Source organism: Apis florea, unplaced genomic scaffold (genome assembly GCF_048593485.1).
Source record: "Apis florea isolate Af1SG1 unplaced genomic scaffold, ASM4859348v1 contig_2291_pilon, whole genome shotgun sequence".
NCBI lineage: Eukaryota > Metazoa > Arthropoda > Insecta > Hymenoptera > Apidae > Apis > Apis florea.
Genome location: NW_028256553.1, coordinates 642,480 through 655,405, shown reverse-complemented (window position 1 = coordinate 655,405; position 12,926 = coordinate 642,480). Strand labels below are relative to the sequence as shown.

The 12,926-nt window shown below is 17.5% G+C and overlaps 1 protein-coding gene across 7 annotated transcripts in view; it reads right to left on the bottom strand.

Moving 5' to 3' along the window:
• The window catches only part of how (protein held out wings), a 32,776-nt gene that overhangs the window by 8,054 nt on the left and 11,796 nt on the right, over positions 1-12,926 (bottom strand). For 2 of the 7 annotated variants that reach the window (XM_086903273.1, XM_086903274.1), the window contains exons 2-6: positions 9,510-9,643; positions 8,591-8,707; positions 6,868-7,008; positions 6,563-6,662; positions 5,667-5,969 (exon numbers count right to left, since the gene is read on the bottom strand). In XM_086903273.1, coding sequence (XP_086759399.1) covers positions 5,667-5,969; positions 6,563-6,662; positions 6,868-7,008; positions 8,591-8,707; positions 9,510-9,643 — 795 coding nt within the window. Of the gene's footprint in view, positions 1-5,532; positions 5,970-6,562; positions 6,666-6,864; positions 7,009-8,590; positions 8,708-9,509; positions 9,644-12,926 lie in introns of those variants that run through there. The other 5 variants (XM_086903270.1, XM_086903276.1, XM_086903271.1 and 2 more) reach the window with 4 other exon arrangements.

The window sequence follows — 12,926 nt, the reverse complement described above, 5'->3', positions numbered from 1 at the left end:
ATCTATTAATTAAACTTAGAATGCTTAAACTACTAGCACGCATCTATTACTATTTGAAAATTGTTTAAAATAAATTATAATTAATTAAAAATCATTTAATCACTAATTTCTTATATTTATAATACTTTTAATTTATTTTAATATTCATTTGTGTTGCAAAACCCGATGTAATTTTTATAAGAATTCAGATAGATCAATATGACTTTTAGAAGTAAATTGATTATCTGTCTTATACTTTGTTATTTAAATATATTTCATGCATAATCATCGTAAAAATAATATCAATAATATAATATATCATATATATCAATGAAATATTAAATATATGCATTACAAAATTTTCATTTTTTTTTCCTTTCTTATTATCTATCAAATACATTAAATATATATTAATAATATATTAATACTTAATACTAATATAAAATTGCATAGAAATATTTGGTCCCTAAAACATTGTTTTTATTATTGCTTTTTAAATCTATATCAAGTAAAATTTTGTTAGAATAAAAAAATTCAATAAAATAAATTCCTATATATTTTATATTTAAATTGCATTTAATTATTATTAAAGTAATTCTAGAATAAAAATTTTTATACGTTTGAGACTTTTTAATATTAAATATAAAATATTATAACAACATTAAAAGAATACTTAACTTCTTATTTCTTATTAATATTTAGCTGTCAAATTTTTTTTTATTTTTGAATCTGTGTAATTTTGATATAAATATTAATAAAAAAAATATTAAAAATAAATTTTATTTTTTTTAAAGAAAGAACAAATAATATAAAATATAATAATAATAAGACAATTTAAAAATATAGTTTTGGTATAAAAAATTCAGAAAATGTTACTAATATTTCCTAAAATATATAATTTTATTAATACAATACCAAAAACTATTGAGTATAAATTATTTTTGGTTTTGATTTCATATTTAATCAATTTTGAGTAAAATCTTTAAAAAAAATTTTTACTATAATTATAAATTTGAAAAATTTATATTTTTTGTGTTAATATAATATTTTATTTAAACGATGATTAGTAAAAAAAAATCTATTAACGTATAAAAAAAGACTGATTTTCTTTTAAGAAATATACATGTACATATTATAATTATTTTCCAAGTTTTGACAGTCGTTTATAACATTTGCTATAAAAAAATTGTGATTTATTTATAAATCACATTCGATTAGTTTCAGAAAGTAAAAATGGATAAAGTAAAAATATATAAAAAATATCTATTTTTAATTTGTAAGTGATAACTATTATTTATGCATAAAATACAATTTCTAGAGTTAAATATGTCTATTATACGTTTCTTTCTTTAGAAGAAAGATATATACAAGATATTTTTGTACGATGATTCTCTATATTCAATATATGATAAAAATTGAGCGCAATTTATTCATCTCAATTTAATTTTCTTAATCCTTAAATTATTTTTACTTTATGCACATCTAATGTATGATCCAGCTTCAATATATATATTGATATATATCGAAATTTTCAAAAACATTATAATCATATAATTGAAAAATATTTATTTACATTTATGATTTCAATACAATTTTCAATATGATTTAAAAAGATAAAAAATAAAGTGACAAAAACTAATAAAAACGAAATAAATAGATAATGTAATATATTTTTTATGCATATAATTAGAAATATTTAATATGTCTAATTATATAATTTTTTTAGAAAGCAATTATTAATGAAGAATAAAAAAACTAGAAATATAGATGTGCATTTGTAAATTATGTATCAAACTATTGTACATTAAATTTTACATAAATTTAATAAGCGTACATTTAATGTTTATTTATTTTTTATAGTGTAAAACTTTATATAAATAAATAATAATAATATCATATATAAATATAAGAAATGGCCTTATTCTTTTGACTTAAGATATTTTCATTTTTCAAATGCGATGTAACTTTTAAATTTATTTATAATTTATATCTTGTAAAAGGCCTTAAAATATTTTAAGACTAAAAATAAACAAATTTCTCGCACCAATGAGAATAAATATAATATATATAATAAACATTTAAAAATATAATTCCACAATATATAACAGTGAAATTTATAACATTTCAAAATTTGCAACAATAAATAAAATATATTAAATTATATTTTATGTTAATAAAATTTATAATATTAATAAAATTTATATTTGATTTATAATATAATATTTGCACTTATAAAAATTAAATCCATTTGTATAATATGTCATATTAATTAAATATAAAAACTGAAAATCTGAAAATATAAAAAGAAAAGAGATATATTTAATGTTTTCTTTGACGAGAAATTGGCTTATTTCTTTTCTTAATTCCTATTCTTTAAATTATATTAATATTGATCATTTTATTAAAATTATAACAATAAATAATATTTGATTTTTTCATTAAATATTCATTATATAATATATATATATAATCAATATAGCAATGCACCATAGAATCGACATACAGATGTGTTGACATGTGCATATTCGTTCTTTCATATTTTTTTAAATAATACAAATAAAATACGTTGCATGTCATAGGACTTGATATATTTAAAAAATAAAATTTTTTATTAATTACTCTCCTTTAATAATGTCAAATGTAAAAACAAAAATTATGATTAATGTTTATATATATAAATATTCAATATCCAAAATTGGCTTATTTATAGATATTTTAGAACTTTTCTTCTAAAAAAAATTCATATAAAAGCGACTCTTTTTTTTATATTTATAATTACAAAATTTATTATTTTATATGAGTTATATATATCCTCAATCATAATTTTTAAATTACATTTAAATCGATTTTATTCGATCTATTTAATTGAAGTAAATATGTTAATTAATATTTTGTTTTATACGAATATTTTATATATCAGGAATTAATTTTTTAAATAAAATCTATATCAAAGTTTTACTGAAATTTTGATTACGAATTCTTTTATATTATAAATATAATATTCGAGCATGTTATAGTACTTAAATGCAATAAGAAAATGATGATAGATATAAGAATATAAATAAAATATATAAGAATTATAAATAAAAAACAAACAATATAATAAAAAATTGTATAATGAATATAAAATAATATAAAAAATAAATTTCAATCAATCTAACCTTTAATAAATAATTTAATTTCGATAATTATTTATTCATGTACGTATTTATACAGAGAAAATTATTATTATTTTCAATTATAATAAGATTTATAATTGAATTGAGAGTATTTTATTTTTCAAACATATCATACCTACTGAACACATTGATGATTTACACTATGTGTAATAAATGGTAACGAATGTATGAGTGTATAATTTGTCATACAATAATCGAGTATTTTATTAACAAAGAGAAGATTAATCTTCATTTTTAATCGATACGATTATGCGTAACTATGTATATACATATATGCGAATCGATTTCTTATATTAATCGCGTAAAAGTTTGAATACTGTACGTATTGAAATCTTGTTTGTTTTAAACAATTAATGAAATTCGAGTATATAAAACAAAGATATTAAAATACCTTAAAAAATCTCAAGAGAACATCATTTTAAAACTATATATCATCTGATAAATTTCGAATAAAAATGTGATTGATTAAATTTTTTTAAATCATAATATGACTTTAATAAATTTGTAATTATATGAATAGGATTTATAATTCTATTAAACAATATAGAAAATTTAACAATAAAAATGTAACAATATACAACCTTTAAAGAAATAATTCTTTTACTTTTTTTGAGAGTAAAAGAGAAAACAGTCATACCGGATAAAAATAAGTAACATTGTTACTTAAAATATAAGAGAAAATAAATTATTTATAATCTTACGAAGTTATTCCAAAAATTATTTAAATATTTAGAAAAAATAATCTAAAAATTAAATAAGAAAATTTTTCTTGTCAAAATTAATATTTTTCTTGTTCATATAAATACGCGATATGATACAAAAATTTATAATATTACATGTTTAGTATCTAGCAACTACTATAATCCTTTTTTTGGAACTCCACGACTTTCTCTTTACGATATACATATTACATCAAATACTTCTAGTATTTCTAGCTGTTGTTTCAGAAATGCGAGTTATAATATTATTGAATAATTAATCATTGTTAAATAATTATCAAAATTGATACGACTAGCAAATGACTGATGTGAATTTCTTAATATAAACCTTCAATAATATAATAAAAATAATACCACTTAATCCTATTACCTGAAATAATATCAAATTTTTAATTTTTATTTTTTAATATTAACTATTGAATTCTGAATCTATTAAAATCATCACGATTTCCATGCCAATCAGAATGATAATCACAAATTTAATGTAATGATATCAAAAACAATAATAGCATCAATAAAAGATTATATCAATAATAATAATAATAAAAAGATAATATATAATGATAATAGAATTCTATAATAATAATGATAATATTAATAATAAATAATAATAAGAATATCAATAATAATAATAATAATCGTTTTTAAGTGCGATAAAATAATTTACGATATAACTTTTTTTACGATATATATAAAAAAATACATATAACACATATGTAAATATGTATTTTTTTATTTATCAATGGAGAATCCTTTTATTATTTTTATTTTCAAAAAATATATATATATACACATTTTATATATGTGTATATATAAAATGATATGTGTATATATATATATATATATATATATATATGTTAACATTATTATACAGAGTAACCATTGTTACGCTTCTAATTTTTAAAAAATTTTTTTAAAACACTTTTCACGATATCTTTTCTTCATAGGCATTGAACTCTAGTAAATTTGAAAGATTTAAACATCTTAATATTTAATTTAATAAAATGTTATATAATTGTTTATGTAAAAGTTAAGAACAAAAAGTATAAAAATATATAATTTCATAATAAATATGTGAAATATTTAATAAGTTTGTTTTTATATAAATTAATATTTCATTTTTTCTAAATATATATTGAAAAATATAATTTTAATTTTCAACATTCAATTTGATATTATTTATTACTATTTAACTTTTCAATTATTTATTTAGATCAATAGAAAATTTAAAATTGAATAGGATATACTCTGTATGCAAAATCATATCATCATATCATATGGAATTAAATATAAAATAAAATTTTAACAACAACTTTTTTCTTTTACAAAATATATAAATGTACAATTACTTAAGTATATTTAAAGAAGATAAAAGAAAGAAGATTCTCCACAAAAAAATATTAAAAATTTTAATATTTTTAAAATTATTGATAAAAAATCTAAATATATTATATCGTTTTTCATTTCTCTGAATTATTCCTTTTTTATCTCTTTCCTTTATTTATTTTTTTTTTCGCAAACTCTATTTTTTTTTTTGCTAGAAGATCGAGAAGAGATCAAATAGGAAAAATAGTAATAATAATAATAAAAATAATAATAATAATAATAATAATAATAATAATAATAATAATAATAATAATAATAATAATAATAATAGTAATAGTAATAATAATAGTAATAATAATAATAATAATAGTAATAATAGTAATAATAATAATAATAATAGCAATCAAAGAAAATATTCATGAAAAACGTTGTTGCAACTAAGATCAGCGTGCAAACAACCCACCAGAATGATCAGCTGCTGTGTAATCCGTGAGAAGAGGCGATGCTGCTAAGGCTGCGTAGTTGGCATAATCAGCATATGGTGTGTAAATTAAACCATGTGGATCACCGGCAGAAAGGAGCGATCCTGGTGGGCCGGAACCATTCAAAAGAGACGCTGCGGTCGTTGGAACAGATATCCGTGGAGAGAGTATTAACGGTGCTCCCAACGGAGCACTGGGCGTCCTCATAGGTGTGGCCAAGCCTGGAAGAAGTCGCTGCGTTTCTGCCGCAGCCGCTGCAACACGTCTCCATTCTTCGTCACAAGCTAAAATATGATTATATATGATAATATATGACTCGTAGTTATAAATAAAAACTGAATACATTTTTATGTATGATTATGATGAAAAAATAATGATAATTTATTTGTAAGGAATAAGAAAGCATATATATATTGTATATATATAGTATAAAGAGGGTTAATATAAATATATATTCATCTTTGAGGAGTCGGTTCTAAAAATTAAAATAAATACAAAAGTTAGTATACAAAAATATCAGTTAAAGCTTATTTATTAAGTTATAAGTTAATTGTATCAACAATTTTGTATTAAATAAAAAATCAAGCGAGATAACGATGCAACGAAGATGACTTATTTCTATCTCTATTTTGTTAACGCAAATTTTGATTGCTTATAATTTAATAAATAAGACTTAAGATATTTTTGTATATTAATTTTTATTTTGACTTTTCTTGATTCTTCAAAGATATTCCATGAATATATCAACAATTTGTATAATTATTTGTATGTCCCTAAAATATCTATTTTATTATGTTATTATTAAACTAACGTATTATATAGATGTGTTATATTTTATTTTTATAAGGTAAAAAAAAATAAATTTTAAGATATATACCAGTAGCTGCTGCAACTTTTGTGTTAGAATCTCGGTAAGTACCGTTGATAATAGCAAGCTCCATTAATTGTCGTTTCTTTAGCTCATCCTCTCCATCAGCCTGCTAACAATTAACATAATTAATAAGAAATATATCAATATTGTTTAAATAAATCATGATATAATCTGAAAGATTAATATATTATTATTATTATTATATTTATTTTTTTAAATATTCATTAAATATAATGCATCAATTAAAATTAAAGAAAAAATATTACAATAAATTTAAATATTATAGTTAATAATAGGAACTTTCTCACCACGGGAACAAGGAGTTTCTTGACTTCTTCTACAGCTCTGGCAAGTTTCAAAGTGGCACGATTTTCAGTATCCTCGACTGTCAATAAAACATGCAATTCATCTGTCAGATGTTCCCAGTTTGGTTTACCTCGGTTTAATTCTTCCTAATAAACGAATTAATATCGTGTGTAATATAATAGTATAACTTAATTTATAATAATTTAAATTAAATTAAAATAGTTTATCTAGAATTATAAGAACCGTCGATACTATTCAATATAAATATTAATTACACAAAAAAAGTAAAATAAATATTTTATTAATTTTTAATCAGTTTTAATTATTTTTAATCAATATTATATGTTTATATTTTTTCGTAAACTATTAATACAACTATATAATTAATTCAAAATAAGAAATGATATTCATGTTCATTTAATCACAATTAATAATTAAATAAAATTACAGAAATTCTATATATATGTATCATATGTGTATAGATCATATGTATATTCTATAAATATGATGATCATATAGGATAATTAAAAAAGCATTCATAACTATTATATAGAATTATATAATAGAGTATTAGTAATTATTTAGTAAATAAAATAAATAAAAAGAATCTTTAAAAAATGGATTGAATATAGGATAATCAAAAAAGCATTCATAACTTTTAGATTATATAGAATTATATAATAGAGTATTAGTAATTATTTAGTAAATAAAATAAATAAAAAGAATCTTTAAAAAATGAATTGAATATAAGATAATCAAAAAAGCATTCATAACTTTTAGATTATATAGAATTATATAATAGAATATTAGTAATTATTTAGTAAATAAAATAAATAAAAAGAAACTTTAAAAAATGGATTGAAAAATTAATATTTTCAAAATTATAAATAATTTTTCCATCAAAGTAAGTTAATGAATTGAGATCATTTCAGAAATTATCATACTGCATGTAAATAATGGATTATTTATCTTTTTACTTTGTACATATCATAGAATTATCTTACTATGATTTATTATATTTATTATATTTTTTTCACAATTAATAAATAATTAAAAAGAGTTAACAACATTTTTCATGCGACAAAGACGATTAATTAGTATTAATTAAGTATTTTCATTCAAAAAATTATGCAAATGAATGAAATGAAAAAAGGATATGTAAATAAAGAATTTTTTTTTAATTAAAAAAAATAGAAAATATAGATAAATAAGATATAAATAAGGTAATTCATTGTTTTTACACAACATATTTTTTCAAGAAGTTAATTGAGAAATTGTTTATAACTTTAAAAAATATTAATAAAAAATTAATATTTTTTTAAATAAAATTATATAAAAAATTTTGTTGTTTTATAATTTTATAATTTTAAAGTTATTATCTTTTTTTCATTTGATAAGTATCTAAAAATTATAAACTTTTTTATAATTATCCCGTATATAATCAATTTATATTAATATCAATTTGCTTATAATCAATTCAAAATACTGTTAAAAATAAAAAAATAAATATAAAAAATAAATTTTACATTCTTATTATTATTTTTTTACTTACGATAAAATTTTTTCTCATTAATCATACGCAGCTTGGAAATAATATTTAATTTAAAATTGCAACATTAACACTATGTATTTTTTTGTAAAACTTAGCTATATCTATATATATTACAAAAAAGTGTAAAAATATATTTACATAAATTAATAAAATATGGATATAATAAAAAATTTTACCTTCTTTTTATCCCTCATAGAGCCTTTCCCCCGAACCATAATTTTACATCCTGTTTCTTGCTCCAATTGTTTGGCTGTCATTCCTCGTGGTCCAAGGATTCTTCCAACAAAATTGAACTATAACAAACAAAATTATAAGCAAATTTAGAAAAAATATATATATATATATAAAATTGAAAATAAATTTTATATATTATTATTATAAATGTTTTTCATATTTCTAATTAAATAAAATTATATAAAAAGTTTTATAATTTTATATAAATGAATAGATTCAATGTATATATATTATTGTTATATTATATCCTTTGGACTATATAATTTATAAACTCAGTATTTAATAAGACATCAAATTAAAAATTTCATATTCAAATAGATATGATATTAAATATTTTTTAATAAATAAATAATTGCTTTAGTCTAATAATAATTATTAATATAATCTAATCTTTTATTTTTGTTGTTTCTTATTCTAATTTTATTCATTATTATTATTATTATTCATTTCATAATAGAAATTTGAATTAATAATATATATAGTATATATGTTTAGCATTAATTTAACATTAAAAACTTCATTTCAAAAACTTTGTTTTACTTGCCTTTTCTTTTTTAACACTTAAAATTATATAATTTTTTTAACAGATCTACTGTATATTAATTATATAATTAATATTAATATGATAATAAATAAAAACATAAAAGTATTAATCTTAGTTAATAAATAAACTGAATATTTCTTGAATTTGTATTGAGTAAATATTTAAATTGATTTTTATATGCGCTCTTGATGTTTATTTATAAAAAAAAATAAAAAATTAATAAAAAAAGTCATTATATACATTAATTGTATATGATTCAAGATATTTCTTAAAAATTAAATTTTCCTTAATATATCATAATAAAAATAAATATTTACATCTGGATGTTCTTTGACAGGTACATAAACTTTTTCCATAAGTGTTGTGACTTCACCCTCTGGTTCTGGCAAGACCAGTGGCTCTTTTTTGACACCACTGATCTGAAAAAGACTTGCTCGTACTTTTGCAATTTCTGTAACAAAATATGAATATGCATAAATAAATATATATTTGATTTTAATTCCAATTAAAATATTTTCATCAGACGATTTATTATTATTTTTTGAATAAAACAGGAAGGCAAAATTATTTAATTATTTTTAATTATATGTATCATTTTTTGATATTGATAGTAATATAAATATTTATAAAAAATTTAATTGAAACTCTTTATTTGATGTTTTAAAAATATCTTGTATTATATTATTATATTATATTATGTAATATCTTGTATAATTATTGCTAATTATATTATATTACATTATCAAAATTTTATAGTGAAAAGTTTTTTCTTAGAATAATAAGATGGAATAAAACAAGATTATGAAATATGAATAAAACGAAAATTAAATATCATATTAAATGATTTAATCCATCATTTAAAAATAAAAAAGTATTCATTTTTTTCACAAAATTCTACGTTTTATTTGTTTTTATTACATAAATAAACTTAATACATATAGCGCTATTATCATATAAAACATCTTTGTTATATCTTTCTATTTTTATGAGTTTTATGTCAAAAAACAGATATAATAAAAAATTAAAGATTAAATACTTAAAACTATTTTATAATAATACTAAATAAATGACAGAATTATACGAATTAAAAATATCTATTTATATAAATGAATTTATTGAATAAAAATTATAAAAAAATTATTTATTGCAATTTAAAATCGCTAATTTTTAGAATGCTAGATTTGATTAATAATATAAACATGAAAATATCACTCAATACCAAAAAATATATATATAACGAAGATATAATAAAATAATAAATTTAAACATATTATAAAATCAATCAAGAAAAAGAAAGTAAATATATTTCAATCTATTTAATTTTTTTTTTAAATATTTAAATAGAAATAGTTTTAATTATGCTAAAGCTTAAGTATTTTTGATTGACTTTCATGACATCTTTCATGATAAAAAGAAATTTTATTTTATCAAGGAAATATATATAATTATTATTAAAATATAATAAATATAAAAAAATATAATAATCAAAAAAAATCTAACTTTGTCTATTTATTCCATTTATATATATTAATTCATCTATACTGTATATATTTGCAAATATATATATATATATTGTATATATTTTTTATTTTCTTTTATCTCTCTTCTTATTATCATCTCCACTACAAACATTTATCAAATAACAATAATTCTTTAAAATTTTTGACACATTAGAATTATTTATATATGTATAAGTGAATTAGTAGACCAAATCAAAAACTTACTAAAAATATCATTTTTAATTTATCAAAGTCTAATATACAATTCGGTTTAATTAAAAGCATATCATTTTATTTTTTCAAAAAATTTTCAAAAAGTTATTCATTATATGAACCATAAGTACATATGTTTAAAATATATATATAAATATATAAAATGCAATAATAACAATAAAAATGCATAAAATATAATGCATAAAAATGTTTCTTTTCTTCTATTAAGAACTATTATTGATATGCTTTATTTTTTTATTATATAAAAAATTAAATTTTTTTTTATTTATATATGAATTTAAGTATCACTAACTATAGAGTGACAGATACATGTTTACCGTAGTACGCATGCGTGAGTAGACATAAGAATGTGAATGAAAAGAGAGGGTAGACGAAATACATAGACAAGAAGAATACAGCATCATATCCACTTTTAGCAACATTGCTCATTACAGCTGACATCAGCTGTATTATATTCCATAGCTTTCTTACCTTCCTGTTTTCTACTACATCTGTTTTATTCTGTTTTAATAATTTAATGTTTTACATATTTAAAATAATTTTTTTTAAATACAAGTCATGTTATATATATTATATTATGAATTGTAATAAGAAATAAAAATTAACGTTAAAAATTAAATCTAATATGAATAATATTAGATTTATTAGATTCATATTTGAAGTTATTATTGATAATAAAAATATTTAAAATATTTATAATATTTAACACAGAATAAAGATGAACAATTTTTTTAAAGAATTGATATTAAACAACATGAAGCATATTATTACATACATGTTTAACTCATATTGTATGTCATGTGATATAATTGATTAATTTCATTAATGGAAATATAATTTTTATTTATATTATTTTAGAGTAAATACAAATAATGTGAAAATGATATAAAAGAAAAAATATTTTAGATAGTTATATAAAACATAAATAATTCAAAAAAACAAAAATATATATTATTTATATTTATTGTTTGTCATATTGTAACTAATTTATTTTATATTATGTATTATATAATTTATATATATTATATTATTTCGTAAAATATAAATTATAACTTTATATTATAATTTATAATTATATAATTTATAATATATTAATAATTATATTAACTATAACTTTATATTATAATTATTTTCAAACAATGAATATATAATATATATAAAATTTTTAATAAAAATTGCAATTATGAAATTATTTCTAAACTAACAAAAAAATAAAATCAAAATCAAACTATTAATATTAGGATAAAATAAAAATTCTTTTATGTGAAAATAAAAATCTGTATAAGCGTAGAATATGATGCTGAATCGATGTTGGTATTAGTTGCAGCATCTATGATATCATCGATGGCGTAATCATGAAGACTACGATCCATGACACAGATCAAATAGTTAAAGAAGACAATCATATTTTACAAAGATAGATGTTTAATTTGCAATTAGAAAGAAGATTTATATTTTTATATATCTAAATCATTAATAGAAAGTATTATTTTAAATATTCATTAAAAATTCTATTTATAATTATCATTAATGTAAATTTTAAATATTTTAATGAAATTTAAATATTTTAAATATTTCAATAATTATTTTAAAATATATTTTTGTATTTTACATTCACTTTTGTGCATATTGTACATATGAAAGTTATTGTTATTTTTATTAGGTATATATTATATCTAATAATTATATACAATATCAATTTTTTAATTGATTAAATTTTATCTTTTCAAATACAAATATGTTAATAATAATAATTATAAAAATAAACGGTTTCAAATAAATTTAAATATAAAAATAATAATTTTGTTTCCATAGTTTTATAAGTCAAATTAATATTTATGTTTTTAAATTCTATTTAAAAATATAATATTTATATTATATATATATTATAATATTTATATTATAATAACTATAATACCTTATATTTTAATTTATATTTATATAATAATTTATATTATAATATTAAATAATTTTACATGATTTTCAAAATATTTCAAAAAG